The 21482-nt window shown below is 36.8% G+C and overlaps 1 protein-coding gene across 1 annotated transcript in view; it reads right to left on the bottom strand.

Moving 5' to 3' along the window:
• ITGA1 (integrin subunit alpha 1) overlaps nt 1–21482 on the bottom strand; it is a 79261-nt gene that overhangs the window by 35607 nt on the left and 22172 nt on the right. The window contains exons 2-8 of the mRNA XM_084504695.1: nt 15012–15132; nt 11996–12108; nt 10942–11030; nt 10737–10851; nt 9955–10082; nt 3544–3692; nt 342–492 (exon numbers count right to left, since the gene is read on the bottom strand). Coding sequence (XP_084360821.1) covers nt 342–492; nt 3544–3692; nt 9955–10082; nt 10737–10851; nt 10942–11030; nt 11996–12108; nt 15012–15132 — 866 coding nt within the window. The remainder of the gene's footprint in view (nt 1–341; nt 493–3543; nt 3693–9954; nt 10083–10736; nt 10852–10941; nt 11031–11995; nt 12109–15011; nt 15133–21482) is intronic.

Here is a 21482-nt window from a genome sequence, read left to right as displayed (position 1 = left end):
TTTGAATTAATCCACTCTGTTCACTGTTCCTCTTAACTACAAAGATTACATTTTATACCGCTCCTCAAATTCTTTCTATCCTTTATTTTCACAAAAAACTCTCAAGATACATTGCTTTCTGATGTGCTTTAATATCAAAAAACATTTTTTTTTCAGTTTTTCTTTTTTATCTATGAAATTAGTATATTTTCATAAAGATTCTTTTTCATAAGATTCTTTTTAAACAGACATTTAAACAGACATTTGGAAGACAAAATGTGCCTGTAAGATTTGTACTATTTGTAATAAATACTTTGTGTTATTTGTAATATTTGTAATACTTCTCATTACATTTCACTTACAGCAATAGCGAATCTTTGAATGTTTTCATCTTCACAACTATCAATCACTTCTTTCAATCTGTAGTTATCATGTGATTCCCCATCAGTCACAATAACCATTACTTTTTGTACTCCTCTTCGTGCACCATGAGCCTCAGTAAAAGCCTCTTCCCTAAAGGGAGCATAAAGGGTTTAGAGAAAGGCAAGGTCAGCATTTAGCACACACAATTTCTGCATTGTCAACCCTAAGCTAAAATACTTTACATTAATGAGGGTGTAGGAAAAGGAAATTAATATTAACCAGGAACAAATACAAACAACAACAATTGGAATTTGCATGACAGTTTACAGCCAAAGAATTTCACAAGCATTCATTCGTTATTCTGTGTATTCATTTGTTATTCTGTGTAAAGTTATCTATTCAGTCTGTGACAGAAGAAAACAATGCTGAATGGTGAAGAATTCTTTTTCTACCCAAATAAACTCCCAGCATTTAAAACTGTTTTGTTACCTTAAAAACAAACAAACAAAACCCCACCAATCAACACCCCTCCCCCAAAATCCACATGCTAAAAAAAATTTATTTCCACTCTACAGCAGCACTTCTAGTAGTCAAAGTATTTATTCAGTTACCAGCACCTCTACACATTTACAGCAAAACTGGGTATTGCAGATGTGTCAGAAGTCATCTGCAAGTGAGTGATGGTAGGTAGGGGTGACCCTTTGATTCCACAGATGTAGGTGGGGAAAAGGACACTGACATTCTGGGGAGCTGCTCATGCAGGCTGGGCATGGCTTGGTTCTGCATGTGACCAGGAAAGGAGAGGCTGAGTTAGGGTTCTGGAGAAGACGGAAGGAAGTAAAGCTTCCTCTTTTTAGAGAAATACCACAGAACTCTATCTAATACTGGCTACATGGGTAAAAGCTAAGATCCACCTCTGACAATGGCCTTAAGTAGATGTGTAGGAAGACTGCAAGAACTGAGGAAGCATTGCTGATACTTCCGTATATATAAGCGTGCAACGGTTTGTGGTACCCAGGGACGTTCTGAACCACATGTGGTTTCTGCATATTTGGTAATCCTCAACTGGTTCTGCTTTCATGAACTTATTCAGACTCCCTCGAGCCTCTACTTGTATCTAAGAAGTTATCTAACTTATGAAGATGTAACAATTTTGTTAACTTTAACATGGTATCCACAGAGCTTCATTCAGATAATCAAATAGTTCACCAGGAAGATGATGCACATTTCAATTAGATAGTTGTTTGGAAAGGGAGAATGCATTCATTTATTGAATAAAGTTATGCTGCCAAGCCAGGAAAAAATGTAGAAGAGAGAAAAGATATGAAAGGTTTAGCAATGCATATCATTACTATATTTGTGTATATCTATGAGGTCCACTCTTAGGTAAACTGTTGTGCCAAAACTGTCTCTGAGGAAACACTTTTCTTGAAATGGACAGCAAACTAATGGCAAATTTTGCCTATTTGAGCAAGTAGTTTCTACTGTTTGGTCAGTAATGATCTGAGTAAGTGAAGAACCAGAACAACATTGTATGTTTTCAGAATGTCTCTCAATGTCTTCTATTCTAATTGTATTTTGTTTTCTTGTCTTTCAGATCTGATGACCTGGTCATAACCAGGTCTGATGGGCTAGGAGTGGAAATGGATAACCACTTGCTTCGTTCATATGGGAGTTTGATTTTGCATTTACTGTCTATTCTGAAAGAGTCAGATTCTATTTTTCTCTTAAAAGAAGTAATTCTAAGTAACAATACTGATACAACAGATCCAATACAGGCGTTGGGTCTGTATTGGGAATGATATTACTTGATATCTTTGCTGGTGACATGGACAGTGGGATTGAGTGCACCCTCAGCAAGTTTGCTGATAACACCAACCTGTGTGGTGTGACTGACAAACTGGAGGGAGGGGATGCCATGCAGAGGGACCTCAACAGGCTTGAGAGGTGGGCCTGTGAGAACCTCATGAAGTTCAACAAGACCAAGTGCAAGGTCCTGCATCTGGTTTGTAGCAATCCCAAACATGAATACAGGCTGGGCAATGAATGGATTATAAACAGCCTGGCAGAGAAGGACTTGGGAGTACTGGTGGAAAAAAAGTGAATGTGAGCCAGCAGTATGCACTTGCAGCTGAGAAAGTCAGCTGTATCCTGGGCTGCACCAAGAGCAGTAAGGATAGAAGGTTGAGCAAAGTGATTCACCACCACTTCATTCTCATGAGACCCCACGCAGAGCATTGTGTTCAGCTTTGGGGCCCCCCAACAGAAGAAGGACAAGGAGCTGTTGGAGCAAGTCCAGAGAAGGGCCATGAGTATGATTAAAGTTCTGAAGCACTTCTCCTATGAAGTCAGTCTGAGAGAGTTGGAATTGTATAGCCCAGAGAACAAATGTATTTGGGAAAAATTTACACTGGCCTTCTAGTACCTAAAGGAGGTCTACAAGAAAGATGGGGATGTGAATGTAGTAGTAGGACAAGGCACTGTCCTACTACTACAAGTAGGACAAGGCACTGGATCAGGCTGCCCAGAGAAGTTGTCAATGCCCAGTCCCTGGAAGTGTTTAAGGCAAGGTTGGATGGAGCTTTGAGCAATATGGTCTGGTGGTAAGTGTCCCTGCCTATTGCAGGTGGTTGGAACTAGATGATCCTTAAGGTTCCTTCAAACCCAAACCACTCATTATTCTGATTTGATTCATTGATTCTTTGATTTTTAATTTCCCAATGCAGCAGAAGCTTCAAAAACTCAGATATGAAATTTCTAGAATTGTGATAAATGTGGACTCAAATCGCGTAATAATCTTAACCTCAGAAGAAAGATGAATTAACACTAAAAAATTCTATTTTTTCCTGTTTCCTTTGAAAAACAGAATCTCCTTGACACCTCTGCCTAAACAGTTCCTACATGCTTTGTGTGGGTATCAAAGACTTTAAATCTGCTTTTCTTAGGACTACAGCCTTGTTCCACATCTTTTTTCTTTCCCCATTTCCTCAAGAGACAGATGCCTTTGCAGTGTGCCATGTACAACTGCTATAGAAATTGGATGGAGTATGTTTATCCAAACTCTTCCTAAATCTCATTCATCTAGCTAAAATGATGTCAGATGTCAGTCACATCATATTTTTGATTTATAAAATCAGAACTATTACATTATCTGTTAATATTTGTTTCTGCCTTATCCAGGACAATATTTTGAGAACGTACCTTGCTGTATCTATTCCAAGGGCTGTCATAGTTTGTGTGCCACCTCTCTGGCGTATTCTTAGGGCTGCAGCCATCACTTCTTCTGTTGTTGAGTAAGTATTCAGGTAAAATTCATGGACTACAGTCTGTCCATACTGAACAATTCCAACCTGAAACATACCATTCATAATAAAAACCAACCACTGTTAAAGAAAGAGACTGTTTCTCTTGCAGCGATGTAAATTCCCATCTGTACCTAAACCCAGGAAAAAACTGAACACTGCCTTTCCCCCAAATATGAAATACCTATTAGCTTTTGAGCAAGACTGGCTAGAAAATAGTTAATTTCAGTGAAATGTCTTGAAGTTTTTAAGTTGTTTTTATAAAATACTGGAATAAGTGAAAAGCAGGTTCAACTCTTAGCTTTTCCTGACTTGAGGTAATCTGAGCTGCAGCTCTGCTCTACTCTTGGCCAAGGCAGACCGATACCCTAACCATCAGTCATAACTTTTCAAAAAAGATTTCCCTAAAGCATAAGAAACTGTTTCACAACTGTTATTTTTATCCAAATACAGTGCTCCTAAAACCAGTAGACTATTTACCCTAGAAACAACCCTGCATAACAACCCTGCATTGACAAATTCAGGCTCCTGGGGCATGAGGAAGACCTAAGTACCTATATATTGATAAAAACAGTCAGGGGGTCCAGGACATGACCATTCTCCAGCAGGAGGTAGGCCAGAGTAATACCTCTGACCAGTGCCTGAGGGGACAACAAAAAATTATGGCTCCTAGAATGTTTGGATGATGGAAAGACTCAAGATGACCTCACACAGGCAATTCTTTGTATGAAAAATCAACACATGGGATTGAAACCAAACCACAAATGACTGAGGGAACCTGCTGCAAAAACAAAATGCAAAATGAAAAGAAGATGAGCAATATTCTTAAATACTAATTAATTTCTCTCATTCATTTCTGTCACTTTTAATGTTCTGTCAGGTACTCGACAGCATTTACTGGGAAGAATCCACACCATCTTCCATTAGCATATTTCAATTTTATGTTACACATGGCAATTTATAGGTGTTATTTAGGATAATGCAGTGTTACATGGCATATTTATGCCTCACTCATCTATTATTAAAAGCACTCTAGCGTTTAGGTTCTGAGGATCAATAAGATCTCTGGGATGTTTATGCCATCGTATTATTTTAGAGGTGGCTTAGTACATACTTTGCAATTGCTTTATAGGTGCTTTTTGAGGTATTTTCATCGCCTGTCAGATTATGCACAATGTTTGTTTGCTGGCATTCATTTAAATACGTTACTTATATTTAAACCGAAAGGGTGACTTGTAGCAGAAGAGTATATTTGGACAAATATTTGAACTAAACATTGATATCACGATCACTATGAAGAGCTAGCAACATAAGATTATGGGACAATGCCCATCCCTGGAGGTGCTCAAGGCCAGGTTGGATGGGGCTTTGGGCCACCTTGTCTGGCAGGACGTGTCCCTGCCCATGTCAGGGTGGCTGGAAATGGGTGATCTTTAAGGTCCCTTGCAACCCAAACCATTCTGTGATTCTATGATTCTGTGATTCTACAAAAATAAGTATAATAGTATGTGGTTAGAAAACCTATACCACTTAATTTCAGTAACCTTTTGAAAATACAATCAAATCTGGAAGAATCTATGTAGTTTCAAAGTTAGGACAAATTGCACCCTTTAACGGTATTTTAGTTCTCTCTCAGAAGCATGCTCTCCTCCACCAAGAGCAGCCAGAGGTTGCACCTTCTCCTGGACAGCAGGGCATTAATTTGGGGCTGGGATTACACCACAGGCTGGGGCATGCACTGTATTACATACAACTCACAGCAACCTTGTGGCTCCAGCAGTATCCAACACTGAAGATGAAATTTTTAACCCTTTCCCTCCAAGGCAAATATTTTGTGGCATTTATCTGTGAGAGATACACTCTGAGGGAACATGCTGTGATGTTCCTGCTCTGTAGAAAATACTGTTAAATTCATGACAGTTTTCTCTCTTCTGTCCCACTTTTTGTGGTAGCAGCTAAATATTTATTTCTAATTATTATTTTGTTATCTGACACTTTCATACAACATAATCTGAAGAGGATGGTGCTCATCATTTAAAAAGCTTGTTGCTAACTGTTGAAAAATGACAGGTCTTCGCCATGCTCGGTCTTTTGGAGCTGCAGAAGAGTGCCACAACTATTCCACGACCACACACAAGAATCAAAAGCAGAGACTTTGTATTATCAGTGAATTTGCCTCTGTGGGTTCACAGACTCCAGTTTTGAGGATTTTATTGGCACCAAGGTTTGATCAGGGTAATAAAGCCCATCTTTAGCTATTCTAGAGACCCACCTTGGTGTTGTCTTCTTCCTTAAAAAGGACTACAAGCTGAGACACTGAATGGTCTCATTTCCTATTTGAAAGGAAACACTGTCCATGATCACAGCAAGTAAACATTTTGAGCATTTCCTTCTCAGGAAGTGAATAGGAAGAACATCTGAGTCTGGAAAACTGCACTGTGTAGCATAGCTTGTAAATCAGGAAGGAAAGGGGGCATATGGTTATCTTTTGGGATACAGTTGTTCTGTGGGACCCTTCCTTAGCACTAGCTTTGAAAACACTGGTCATCATGTTCTACGTATTTCATGGCATCAGTGGTAAGCCACACCTCACAAAGGGTAATAAAACTTCCCCAAACCCACAAAGCAGTATGTCCCAGTCTTCTGCTAAATCATAAATTCAAGTTCACCTTTTAAAATTAGAATTGTATGCTATCAAGCATATAATGAATATATAGCCATGAAGGTATGAGATTTTGCAGCTTATTAATCTAACAGATAACTATAAATGGCACACCTATGTGGAGCAAATATACCATTTATGAGACAATAAACATGTTCCAACTGCTGAGCTTCAGCAAGACTCTAAGACTGGCTTACAGGTGGTGTATGTTTTGACTTGCTTGTTTAATTTCAATCTGGAAAATGCAGTAGTATTAAATAGAAAAACATAGTTTTGCTCTGCTCCAGCAAACCCAACATTTTTCCCAGCATTACTGACCATAATCTATTGAACATCTTTGTAATTCCTCAATTAATGTTCCCTTCCCTAGCATACCATGGATTTTATAATACACAAGGGAATAATTCTTTAATTGTCTCCAGTTCCTGTGAAAAAAAGTGTTGTAAGAGAGAACAGGCAAATGAAAGATTGTTCTACTTTGGGACAAAACATTTCAGAGGGCAATTACTTACAGTTTCTTCTATTAATGAACACAGCCCCTTATTTGGAAAGCACAATCTGGCTTTCCCTATCAATTATTAAATTATTCTGTATGTTTAAAAAATAAAAATAAATGGAAAACCATGCAGCGCACAGCAAGGACATGCTGGGATTTACACCACTGGTTTGTATAGGAAAGTAAAACCAAAACCATTTCTGATTTAAGTCTTATTTAAGGTAAAAGAAAATGCCTTAGGAAGGCATCTTTGAACAATACATTTATCATATGGAGAACTTGCTAAAGATTTCAAAATCAAACCAAAGTTGAATTAATTTTTCTACATTTTGTTTGGTCTATCACACTCACAAGGACTCAGACAGAAATTACTTTTAAAGCACTGCAAGTATCTTTCTTCTTTTTTTTTTTTATACCTCTAAAACACTTCCATTCTTCTAGAGATAAAACTGATAATAAGATATGACATGGGATGATTTATTAGTTCACTGATACAGTCCCTTTGGAAATATAATAAGGTACAGGCCAAACACCTATAGCTGATTATGTCATATATCATTGTAGAAATAAAACATCTGAAAATTTCTGAGTGCCATTACAACAGAGCTTTAAAGTTGGAATTGAGCATGCTAATGCATTCTGCTCTCTCTTTTGATATTCTTCTACCACAGAAAGTTGTTCACATATAAACAATTAAAAAGCACACTCTCATATTAAGCAGACAAAAAACCTTCCTTTGCAGTTTCATTAAAATGTGCAATAGGGCAGACAGAAATATTTTCTTCCTTGTATTATTTTTTCTCATCTCATTCATCTTCCATTTCTACTTCTCTATTGTCACTTTCCCCATACATCTTTTATCCCCACCTCAGGATATGCAGCTTAACCATCAATATGACATTGTTTTTCAGAGAATGGGACAAAATGAAGGAAGTATTTCTGAAAAATATTATACTAAACTTTGGTTATTTGCATCTGAATCTTCTGGCTTTCACTTTATATGCCAAACAGGGGAAATGGAAGAATTTCTCTTCTTTCTTGCCACAACTCTAATGACCATTGTTCTTGGATTGGGTAAACAAGAGTGGAGAATAATTCTCCTAAGCCTCTAATCAAAACATGGTTTTGAACAAGTCACACCCAAACGGCTAAGGAGCTATTCTGTAATCACCTCATTCCTTTCCCATGCAAGAGGAAAACAATCTGACGTCAGTGAAAGTACACTGATTTCAATGCGCTCATAAATGATGAGAAAATTAAAATGGAAAAAAAAATGGTTAAAACGGACAGAAAGTAAACAATTGTTCTTTTATTCTGTGTAGGAATGGGAGGGGGAAGAAACCTGCCTGCTCTGTTGTTTCTCCTCTTCCCGACAGCATGGGTGCAAGAAACAAAAACTTTTTACTACCTGTGGCTATTCCTGGGTTCTCAGGAAGGGAGATGGGAGGAAAGGAAAAGGCTGGAATACCCTTCCCGGGAGGTAGAGGAAGGGTAATAAGTCCCAAGAAAACTCCATTTAGATTTGCCCTCCATCTCCAGTTTTTAATTCTTTCTCTCCCTTTTCCAATTCTTATCTCCCTTTCAAATGTTTCTGCTCTTTAGCAACCACATGCCAAAGGTGACATTCTTGAGTGAATAAGTATATGTGTTAGAAGAAGAAGGGTAGTTATGCCAAACAAATTAAAGAACAAATTTTGTAGGTGGAGATGGCTGGCTGTTGGAGTGCAGGCAAGCAAGAGGACTTCTTGTGCAGGACAAGGCAGGAATCTAAAACCATGCGTAAGAGAGGTGTGGCAATATAAAAAAAAAATTGAGAATTTCTTTGGGAGGAGTACAGGTGAGGGTGCTGCGTAGTTGATTGCCCTGTGTACTATTCCTATGAAACACTTTGGGCATAAGGCAGTAATGATTTCCTTGCAGCCATTGCCCTGTACTACGAAGTTTAGCTTTAAATATTTTCTCAAGGTGCCATGTATGTTTGTGCCATGTACGTATCACCACCATAGGGACAAGGAAGATTTTTTCCCCTTTCTATTAAATTTAACAAGGTATTTTTCCCTCTTCCACACAATATCTGGAAAAGCAGGGTGTTTAAAATAAAAGGACGCAATTTTAAAGTTGACAGTTTATAAGCAATAATTTTACCAGCCAGTGTTCAGTACAGCCAACAGGAAAGTTAACCCTATCAATTTGGGAAATAATGGGGATACTCTCTGCAGACAGATATATCCCTTTACGGGACATACTCACTCTCTCCTTTGTGTAGGTAGTCTGAGGAGTTTTAGGCATGAGCTGAGAATTAGGAAATAACTTGCAGTAGGAAAAAACCTGTAGCATTGGCCTGCAGCCCACCAAATATTATACAGGATCCTAGAAAATCCTTGATTTTGGGAGGAGGGAGAAGTGAAAGGAAGTTTCTTTTGTTGTTAACATAGCTTTCTGTGTTAAAATGTATTCATGTGTATGTGTTTGCCCCTTCCCTGTGCTCTGCTCAAATTGCTATTTACGTTCTCTCTTCAGTGGACTCTTAAACACGTTAGGTCCTTAGCTGGGGTAATCTGTTGTAGCTCCATTAATTCTGATGATTTATATCGCTAATTTATAGCAGCTGGGAATTTGGCCCTCTCCATTTATTATATAGCTTTTGCCATTAATAACATGCAGCTTAACAGCCACTCATTAATTATGATTTCAAATGTTTTAAAGCTATATGCTTAGTGCTCCAAGGTGCAAAATTTTGAACACTGCTCCAAAAGTCTTGTAATGAGACGCTCTCAACCATATATGTCTGCCTTAGAGGAGCAGAAATGTCCTTCATGCACACAAGAAGTGTCTGTGGAAGGAAGGTGACAAAGGACAATGTTCAAACTGCCTCACTTAACATGCCTACCTTTTGTCTCTTGGTTAGAATCTCAGTCTCTCCAGGTTGCCAGAAGAGTGAGGGGAGGGAGAGGTGTCCTGACAGCACTACATGGCAGCAAAGACTGACTAAGTTATGATTGTCAGCTGCTTTGTTCTGGTACTCCACTTCCATTAGTTCTTATAATTGAAGGGCTCCATAGATGACGCTCTTATTCCATTTCTTAGACTTTTATTCTCTCCCCCCCCCCCCCAAATTAAACAACAATAAAATGTTGTAAAAAAAAAATCACCTGTGTTTGCTGAGGACCTATATCCATGTTTTTCAGAAGACTATTTAGGAAGGCTGTGACGCTTTCCCATGGATAAATGCTGTTGGACCCATCAAGGACTATGACGATGTCCAACTGGGTTTTACACTCTGCAACACAAATGGCCACATAATAATTGATACAAACAAGGATCATATATATATTTGCAGTTCTAGTAACTTTTGTGATTAGTAATAAATGCATATCTCTCTATAGTGGGGCTGCACGTTTGATGCAGACTGTCATTCCACATCTTTTCCATGGTACTTTATGTGGTTTGGTATTCCCTCGATTAGCAAGGCACTTTCTTGTACGTAGAAATTTAAGAATGGCATCAGATCACATAACTGAAGTATTTACCAATGACCTCTGTCTTCTTTGATATCTACTCATTCCTCTTTCATTTTCCAAATGACCAGACGTTTACAATTTTTATACTACGAAATTGGATTTGTATTAGGTCTTAACATGCTGTCATTACTTAAAAAGAGTCTTTTGGCCTTAAGTAAAAAACATAAGCAACTATTTTTAGCAATTGTGTTTGGATGTCAAATAGCCCTGTAATGATTGTTTATACTGAGATAAACTCTAAAATTAGCAAGAATTTAGGTTATATACTGACAATGAAAACATTTACTTAACTTGGTAATGCTGGTAGCTAAGGAAAGCAGTTCATACTTTTTGGTATGCCTCTGTGTATACATTCATCTTGTTTGGCACCTTGTATTTTCAGACACATGAGAGAATTCCTGTGGTATGCATACCTTGCACAGATGGCGCAATAGCTTCCACAGTTTCAAAAGTGGAGCTGACGTTGGAGCAGACTCCAGTTGTGTAATGCAAACGCCCACACTTATAAGCATAGAGTGGTCCACATGCCTTAAAAAAATGAAAAAGGTTGAAATGTTTGGTGTGTTACCTAATGAAAATACAGAGTTCTTTTAAAATTGTCAAAAAGTCCTTTCTTACCAGAAAGCCGCCCTTTGGGTTAGTCACTAAAGTTGTTCCAAGAGTCATGTTTTCTTTTACTTCCATGACGTTAGGAACTGAAGTAGAAGCTACAAATAGATTGAAATGTTAAGTATTTGGGAATGTGAAAACAAAATGTTAAAGTATATATAAGCTAGCAGAGAGCTTCCAGCTTCTAAAATAAAACACAGACTGACACTGGTTCCATCAAATATTTTAGCACCCTTGATCCTCCTCCTTCAATTGCAATGAACAAGAAAAAATTCTGAGACTGGCTTTTATCCCAGCAAAATTTGTCTGGGTTGCTGTCTCAAATAGTTTCTTGAACTGGGAAAAAAGGTAAAAATAACAGTACAATGAAAGCAAGAGATTACTGTTCACACAGTTTTGTTAATTAGAAGACAAATACTCATTTTTTACTCTGTCCTGTTATAAATGAATTACAGCTGTTATGTTTGCTACTTTTTTGTTACATTATTGATATTCAGGTTTTCAAGGAAAGTGATTTAAGAAAAAACATGGTGACTGGTGTATTTAGTGGAATTCGTATTAACAGTCTCTTCCTGTCTATATTGAGTCTCTCTTGACAAAAGCAAAAGCAAAAAAAAAAAAAATGAATGTTAAACACCTTATTAAGGTGCTTCAGCTTTGCTCTGACTACTTAGGTGCTTGTTAAAAGCATTAGGAAGGCTCTTACTGGCTTCCAAGAGCTTTGGAAAAGGTAGCCCACAAATCTACACTCCTCAGCCTTTCTGCCAGGACTAGTAACCACAATCAATCAGTATCAGTCATAATAATGCTTTGATAACACAGCTAAATGCCTATTCTGGAGTATCAGTGTGTTTTCCAAAGACCAATGAGAGATAAAATAAAATTATTTTTGATGTTACAAATACAACCTCCTTCATGCTTAGTTCTGGAGTCCTAAGTCAATTTTCCGTACAAAACCAATCCTAACACATATTTATTAACTAAAAATCTCTTTAAGATTTGACCTCTACTTGAGGTCAATAGAGCTGCCACCCCCGCATGACAGCTCTATTTTCTTTCATACCTGGTAAATTCAGTTTTATGCAAGGCGACTGGTTGTCCTTTCCTACAGGGCATTTGTATACATCTCCTGTTCGTTTCTCAGGCTGGCCAACTAATGGAGAACCAATAAGTACCCTGCAAATGAAATGTTATCTGAAATTTCTTCTTTCAAGAAAGGCTTGAAAGTCAGCAAATAAAACTTAGATACAGAACACAGATACAGCTCGTTCTGCACAAACAGTAGAGGATAGAGAGCAAGAAAAGTATCTATTATGCTTTTTCAGACTCAATAAAAAGCAGTTATTCTGTCTCCCCTGTAATAAACAATATGGAAAGGAAATATATCTATGTACCAAATTATACAATAGACATTACAAAACATTACAAAAAAAATCCACTGAAAAATATAAGCAGCATTGGTTGGTGGATAAAATGTATTACAAGTAGTACAGAAAGACATATCTTTTTTATTTATATCACCTTGCTCTTTAATATATTTTAGAAAATAAAGTATTTTAAGTGCTAAGGAGGGAGAGGCTCACAGGCACGAAGTAGAATAATTCAGTTTTAAATAATGTGAGCCAGCATTTTAAGATACATTTTTATCCTTAGCAATTAAAAAAAGAAAGAACGAACAAAAAAGGCATGTCCAGAAAATCTCTATTCTGATACAATATTTTGTAAGCATAACAAATTAACATTCACTCCTAAATCCATTTTCAGCAGAAAATGCTGTTAAGAGATAGACACTGTTTTTGTTTTCACATCCTTATTAGTGACACTAAACAACCCAGCATCACCCAGCAAGTAACTGACTCCATTAAATGTGCAAGGAAGAACTCAAATTAAATTAGAATTCACAGCACACACTGAAAATAGAAATCCTGTCATTAGAAGTAATAGTTCAGTAAGATTTGCTTGTGGACACTTAGATGATTGTGAAGAGTTATTGAGAAAACTATTTCTAGCTTTAATCATAAATTAATGAGTCCAGGCAGAAGACATTTGTATAGAATGACATATTAGGTAAGATGTAGCCTACAGATAAAAAGAGCCAGAAAGGAGAATTTAAATGCAGTACACCATCCAGTTTCTAAACAAACATACTGAAACAGCTCATTGTGATCCAGTATTTTTTTTTTTTTTATTAATAATTTCTAAAGCAAAATAAAATGGTCCAAGTACGTACTGGATCTGATTGATCTTTCAAGCTACACTCTGTAAGGCATTCTGAACACCATGACTTAGAAGCATGCTCCACAACCTATTATATGCATCCTTGACTTCTGTTTAACCACAAAGAAGCTGAGTGTGCTTGACATTCCAGAGGAGGTGATCAGTACTTAGCAGGATTATGCCCACATGCTGTTCTTTACCCAGAAAAAAAGAAGATCCTCATGCACTGAGATAAGTGGTTTGAAAGACTACCCTGTCTGTTTGCCAAGACAATTTTTTGTTTTTATTTTTTTATTTTTGGGGACTCTCTTTATCTTTGAGAACAACTTTAGCCAGATTTACAAGACATCTGTTGCTGAAAATCTGTCTGTGTTATCAAGGTAGTGTTATAGCTCTTGACAAAACACCACAAAGATTTATATATTTAAAATACCATTATGTAGATTTCCTGCTCTGTATGTTATGCTGAAGGAAACTTGGAAACTTGAAAATTTAGCAGTGGCTCTGGAGTTTTATTTCAGAGATGTTCAGACATAGCATGCTGGTTTAAATTCCTGTCTTGCTTCAGCCACTGAAAGATAACATTTTTTGCACTTAACATTAACTTTTGCTTATAACATTTTTTGCACTTGAAAGGCTTCAGGGCATATACAGCAATATAGCTTACTATACAAAATCCAAGCTCCTAGAATGGATACCATTTCTGGAACGTCTAGGTTAGTTCAACAAAGGTCACTATTATCCTTTCATCACCCCCGTGCAGAAGTGTACATCCTGCAACCTGGACAGTCGAGAACTAGCATTTGCAAAAGCAGGTTCTGCTATTTCATTTTAGTGAACATTTCCTGTGTCTAATAGAGAACAGAGTGCTGCAGTGGTGGACAGACTCTCAGAATTGAGCAGGTCTGGTGCTGGTAGAGAGGATCCACTCAGGCACTGCACAGAGCAGTGTGACCTGGCTGCCAAGTGGCCACACGCCCTTTGTTCCAGACTGCTAGGAGTCATCTCTGGGGCTTATCATGAATGTCAAATTACTGGCGAAGTTCTTGGAAAACCAGAAAAATCAGCAAACAACAATACAGACCTCAGGTTTCCCAAGCCTTTTACCATTCAATTACTATTTCAGTCCACCAGCCAGAGATTCACCCATGATGTTCATTCTTATGCATAAGCTGCTTATCAAAAGACTGAGAGGCAATGATATTAGTAAGCACATCAAAATGCAATTAATAATTCAGTAGAAAAACAAAACAAAACAAAACAACAACAACAACAACAAAAAACAAGGAAATAGCAGGTTAAGAAGGTGGCTCCAAATCCCAAATACAAATATATGTCAACTGCAAGACACAATTAGACCTTCAAAACAGAAGAGGGAGAACAGTATTATTAAATACTATCTTTCCACCAGTCCCACCAAAAACTCAGTTCTGGCAACCAGTGACAGAAAATTTTAGAAAAAAAAAAACGGTTATTAAAGCAGGAGCAATTTTGCTGGTGATATATTCATAGAAGGAAAAGATGAATCGCGACTAAACATGACTATCATGATTATTCTTTTTTGTGAAACAGAAAAAAGATGGCTCAGGCATACAAAAAGCTGTCTTAGCTCCAGCAAACAGTTAATTTACCCACTTTGTGAACTCATTTATTTCTTTGAGGAAACTGATGTAGATCAAAATTTGAATCTTTGTCTCCCAGTGTTTGGAGATTTCTTTAGGACTGTTCATCAATTTAAGAAATACAAATAAGCCTGACAGAAAACTGACCCTTAGTTATGGCGTATACTTAGAAAAAACAGTATAGAACCTGAGTCACTGAATATATGGTAATTTGCAGCTTAGACAAGAAAAGCAGCTTACCATTTTCCTTCCTCGTTTTCATACTGTTGAACTGTGTACCCAAACATGTCTTCCAGAGGCCCACTGAAGGTCACTGAATTTTTCACATCAACATTGGAAGAGACAACGAGATGAAGGAGAGCTTTAAAAGAAAACAAAATAATAACAGCAAAAAAAAACATGTAGCAACATGCATGAAAACACAAACTTTTCAGAAATCAAAGTTTAGTTACAACTTACTGAGGGTTTAAGACAGGGATTGAAAGTAGTATTTTGAATGTATTTATATTTTTCAAATTTATATTTGAATATATTTACCATAGCTTTACCAAGATTTAAAATCACACATACATATGCGTCTATATTCACAGACTGATTTCTATAGCCAAAACTTAGATGTTAGTTTTAAAAGTCAAAATTGTTGAATTACTGGTCAACATCACTACTTATACATTAAATAAGGCTTTTTATCTTTTCTTTATTCTTCATTTCAAGCAGCGATCTCTTCCATTCTTGTCCTGTTGAAGTCACTTTCAAAAACAACCACTGACTTACATCTGCAGAGCTGTCTATTTAATACAGAACCAAAACTTCGATGAATTTGTAGAACATCAGAACTAGTTAAAAACAATTATATACACCTTAATTTTCATTTCAAAGAAACCTTTCATGATCATTTACTGATATTTAACAGTTACATAAAAGTATCCAAATCCATAGTACTTGCTGCACGTCAAAGCATTCAAATGATGTCTAGGCAGTCACTAAAATACTTCTGTGTTATTCACCATTGAGATGACATTCTCATAGCTGGTTACTATAATTAAGCTCCCAAATGGTCAGTGCTAATCTGTCCCTCTCAGCATCACATTTCCTGCTTAATTCAATAAAATCATCACAAAAAGACTATCACAAAAAGACTATTTATTGCTGAGTAGGTATTTCTGGTTTCACTGGACAGCAGAAAAAGGAAAAGTTTTTTTGGTGTTATTTCAGTTTTTCTTCCGCCAGTCAGAGTCAGGAAATAAAAAGAAGTGGACACGTTAAAATGGAGTTTACTTTTACTCTTCAGCAAAAATTGATTACAAGCAATGAGAAAAAATTCATGGCTGATGGTCTAAGGGGAAAGCATTTCCCAGAAAAGTATGCATTCTTGTGCAATTTTGCAACTACCGCAACTACTAATGCAACGACATGCATGCTTTGTCTTAACTATTGATATTTACTTTTAAATAATGCTACTACATCTCTTCATATGCAATAGAGGTTTGTCTCTTTCTTTTCTCTTTGGGTCATCAAAGAATAATCAAAGTCAACAAAATTACAAAATAAAAAAAAAATCTGTAAAATTATCATTGGCTCAAATCTTGAACTTAATTTTCAGAGTAAACATAATAGCTATTATTATTAATATTTTTATTACTATTTTTATTATTTTTATATGAATATCATACATGTGGTATTCAGGCCATCATTTAGTCTCCCAATTTACCTCTTAGTCAATTAAACTGTTCTGACGAGTTTGTCTGCTAGTGTCTAAGTAGTTTAGCCAAAGAAAGGTAGTTGCGAAGTCCACCCATATCAACTCACCTCTTCAAGACCTCTAGAAGTCTGTTCACTTTAGCCCCTGAATGAGGTGGGCATAACATCCTTCTAGAAGTCTCTTACCCCTTGCTTACAACAGAAAACATAATTTGATTTTAAAGGGCACAGATTCCAGTTCATCTCTTCAAATTTACTTTCTTCTAAGGCTATTGAAGGTTATGTATGCAGTCTGTGCTCTGTACAACTCCATCACACATCACAGAACCATGTAATCATTAGGGTTGGAAAAGACCTCCAAGATCATCTGGTTCCCCTGCCATTCCCATTCCCCTGCCACCAGTATCACCCATTAAACCATGTCCCTAAGTGTGTACAACCCTTCCTTGAAGACCCTCAGGGATGGTGACTCCACCACCTCCCAGGGCAACCTGTTCTAACGACTGGCTACTCCTTCTGAGAAGCAATGTCTCCTAATTTCCTACCTAAACCTCCCCTGGTGCAACTTGAGGTCGTTCCCTCTTGTACTATCACTAGTTATCTGCATCCTTTCAGGATGTTGTAGAGAGCAATAAGATCAATAACAACCCCAGTTCCCTCAGCTGCTCCCCATAGGACTTGTGTTCTAGACCCTTCACCAGCTTCATAGCCCTGCCATATCAATGATACCCTTCACATCATTCCATCCTCTGCTGAAAGAGGAGTTTCTTCACAGTACAGTATTGGCAACTGTTGTGAATTTTACAGTGTGTTCATGGTACTAAATGGGCTTGAAAATTTCTGACTATTACACAACACACTCAATCCCCATAGTTTTAAAGAGTACACTTCTAATCCTCATTATAACAGAAAGTTTGAAAATGTGGAATGTTAAAACACGCAAACTAGAAGACAAATAGAAAATGCCAGCTATTTGCTACTATCACCCAAAAGCCTTCTGATTCTGAGTGAGGTTAATTTAGAACCAGCAATAATAATGGTTCTTAAAAGACAGAGCTAGAAGAATTAAAACAAGCTAGGACTGGTCAGAAATAAAAAGGAGTTGACTCTCCACAATGCAGAGAATAGAGATGGAGACTGTCAACAACGGGTATTTTGGATGCTAAATATCATGTATTCAGTGGATAACTGAGTAAGCTAATGGAGGTAGTTAGCTACTGCAGGTTACAAACCATACAGAAAGCACATTGAATTCAGGAAGTCCCCTTTGCTGGAAGTATTCTGAAGATGGAAGGATACACAGGAGGAATAACATATATGCTTTCTCATCTATCTTTTGTCTCTGGGTATCATCTTACATTTACTCCTGACAACATGACACTGGACCAAATACTTTATTTGATCCAGTATAGTTATCCTTTTCCTCTCAACTTCCCATTCAATTCTAGCTTGAAATCAGATGCTTTGAAGTTTGATTTTTGTATGCAAATGGTGTGGCTTATTTTCATATGCAGATGTATTACATGACTTCCTGTGGCTTGTATGTGTATCATAAGCTAATGATTTTGAATAAAAGTAAGGGTTGTACTAGGCAATGGAAGATTAACTTATAAATACTTAATAAAGGTATCTTATTACATTTCCAACAGATTGCTTAAAATGAAATCTTACTTTTTCATGTAAAGATTTATTGAAATCTGCAGACGGTAAATGGAAAAGTGGAGTTTACATTGACCCATGTTACACTATCAGGTAACAATAACTCCACTTTTATGACTTTCATGATTTTTTTCACTTTTCAGTACGTTTTATACAAACCAGGAGTTCACACTATTGAAAAAAAAAAAAAAAAAAAAAAAGATGATTGTGACTGAAAATGATACTTTATATCAGTAATAATTTCTAGCTTGTATTCTTCCAGACTTCTGATTTCTGTCTAAGTTGTAAACATTCTCTTCAGGTTCTAGCAAACCGGTGTGGATAGTACTATAAGTATAAAGACTACTGGCAGAAATAGTGAAAAAAACTAAAAGCTACAGAGAAGTTGGAGAGAATTCTTGAAGGGTATAGGGAACAAGTAGAAAAAAAATATCTTTTGAGGCATGTAGTATTTGACTACATACTTAATCACAGTTATTGTAGGTAAATTAAACTAAGATTTTGAACCATTCCATGCTGTGCTAACAGAATGACTAAAAAGACAGATCAAAGTACTGATCAGAAATACAGACTATAAATGTTTATCAGAAGATAAAACTTAAGTTCCAGCTTTTAGGTTCTCATTTTACAACAAAGGAACCACTGTAGAAAACTGGGATAATGACTCTCTCACTGCTGTCGTTAACTGCGTAAGAAAACTAGCTGGTGCACATAGTATTTGTATCTGGGCACAGTTCGTACCTGTGCATGAGAAGTTAATACTCAGTCACCAAGACAGCAAGACAAATATTATTGTAATAGATAATTGCAAGCCTCGAGTAGTAGCTCATACTTGTACAGTAGCCACTGATATATTTTTTCCCTTCTGTTTTATTTAACTTGAGTTTTTAACCAAACTTTACCAGAACAACCGGGCAGATGACATTAAACTATGCAAAAAATGCTTAAAATATATTTCCCCAGGACTTGTCTGAGTGCCTATTGCCTGGTCACTCTAATCTTTGCGAACAGAGAACTGAAGAGGGCCCCCATGTTTTTGTAGAATGTCAACATAACCAGAGCTGCAGCATGTCTAACTAGCACCTGGCTCTTGACTGATGAAAAAAAAGATAAATTACCTGCAATAGATGACATAATGGAGACTGACTTAACCATGAGAAGAGAGTACATTCAGTTAGGATATTTTGTCTGTGTATGGTCTATAGCAAATAACAATTGCATCCTCTATAAACAGTGGCTATTCTTGGAAAGGACAAATTCATGTGTTACATTTAACATTACACATTGGCTGCACCGTAATTTTCCCCACCAGCTTGCGGTCAGAGACACTTAGTCAAATACTTCCTGCTGTAGCATTTCAGAAGTCTTTATTAGTTCTTCTGTATTTTGCAAAAAGAGAAAGAAACAAAGCAGGTCTAAGTGCAGTTAGGAAAGAAAAAGTAGAAATGTCTTGCAAAAATATGCACAACTGGAAAACACTGGGAAAGTCTGAAGAAAGAATGTTTTCAGGAGAAGAATTCCAGACTGCATCCATCCTGGATAATTAAGGAATTTAAGATTAAAATAAAATTAAAATATTGTATTGACTTCTCATATTTAGGAACCTCTTGCAAAGAAAACGACAAAGTGCTTTATTGTCTTGCAGTGTTACTGTAATGGTATTTTAAAGATCTGCAAACAACACAGGAGTGCAATACAGATTACACTGAAAGCTAAGTGACATTAGGAAGGATGTCCTAGCTTATAAAGCAATACCTAACTGCTCTGTTAGAGTATTTTATGCTAATGTTGCAAAAATCCTCTCTCTATTGTACTTTAATAAAACATGAAGAAAGAAGCTTATATGGAAGTATCCAGGATATCGGTTACTCACTGAGGGATCAGGACTGGGAGTACTGGCTTGACCTCCCATGACACCTTCATATGAACACAGCAGCATATGGTATCATGCTTTGCACTTAGAAAAACCTTTCACTTGAGAAAATTGATACCACCGAGTGCTGACACATGCAAGTTTGTGCTGCTGCTCTCAGCCAGCTGGAATCAATCTGTCGAATCTGTGTGTGATTCTGTGTGAAAGAACACTGGATCTTTTAGCTGCATCAACACAACACCGTGTACTCGGGTTTGGGGCTAGTCTGCATCTGGCTAGTAGAAAGAGAATATTAAACACGCATCTGCTTGCAAAGATGTACCCATAAAATACTATTTGTAAAATGGCTCAAGCATAAAGAAGTAGATTCTTTGCTGGTAATTTAGAGGGGAGAATCTTCACATTTTATTTTTACCTCACTTGTGATAATGTCACTGCAGCATTATACACATCTTATGAAAAAGACATTTAGTCACAGACATTTCAAGTAGGAGAAAATATGGCTGCATGGTACAATTGCCATCTGTGAGGTTGGAGGCTACAGTGCTTTGGCCTTAATGTAGAAGGCCATGAAGGCCTTCATAGGAGTTTGTGATGCATTCATTTCTGGCTGACTAACTACCACTGTATTTCACATAAAGCTGCATATTAAAAAAAAAAAAAAAAAAAAAAAAAAAAAAGGAGCAGGAAAAAGGATTAACTTTTGGAACTTTTTCAGTAGACCTTAAACCAAGCCTTTCATTTTTCAGGGCTACAAAAGAACCTTTGTATAATTTTGCCTCTAGCTTTTCTTCTTTTTTTTTTTTTTTTTTTTTTTCTTTAATCTTTAACCTTTGAAAAAGCAAAAGACTGATTTTCTGGAATAAGCCCATAAAATAAAAAAAAGACATCATTAAAAGTAGATAAGTATCCAAAAAAGTAAAAGAAATATGTATTTAAAAGTGGTTCCAGATTCAGTAGCCACATGCTTTTCAAAGCCAATTAAACGCTTTGTACAGCTCCATAAATAAAGCTTCCTTTGCCAGTTTTTGTACTGAAAAATTTGTACTGGAAAATGGCTTTATAATGCAGTGTCAAGCCTGAAAATATACTGAATCAAAGCTTTGTAATGTGATCCCAAATGAGTAACACAATGCAACATGCAAAACTCCCGTAAATGCAATAGCAGAGATCAAGAATATGTCCCCTACTCAGCAGTCATCAGAATAAAACCATACTGTTCAAAGTCTGCAACCTTTGAAATCATGCCTCTCTTTAGAATGATTCTTAGCACTTTGCAGTTTCTCACAGAAGGGAGAAAAAGACTTAGAAATATTTGACCACATACAAAAAAACATTGTGAGGTCAGCCGCTAGACTTGTACAGATGTACAGAGGCTTAGAAAATTTAGTGGTTAGATAAAAGCCAAACACTTCCTAGAAAATGTTTGAGTTCATCTCCAGTGATCTCCATCCTATCTTTTGGGTGTAGTTCTTCTA

The sequence above is a fragment of the Aythya ferina genome (assembly GCF_964211825.1).
Source record: "Aythya ferina genome assembly, chromosome: Z".
Taxonomy (NCBI): domain Eukaryota; kingdom Metazoa; phylum Chordata; class Aves; order Anseriformes; family Anatidae; genus Aythya; species Aythya ferina.
Note: the sequence above shows the minus strand (reverse complement) of the source record. Positions and strands in the feature narration are given on the sequence as shown.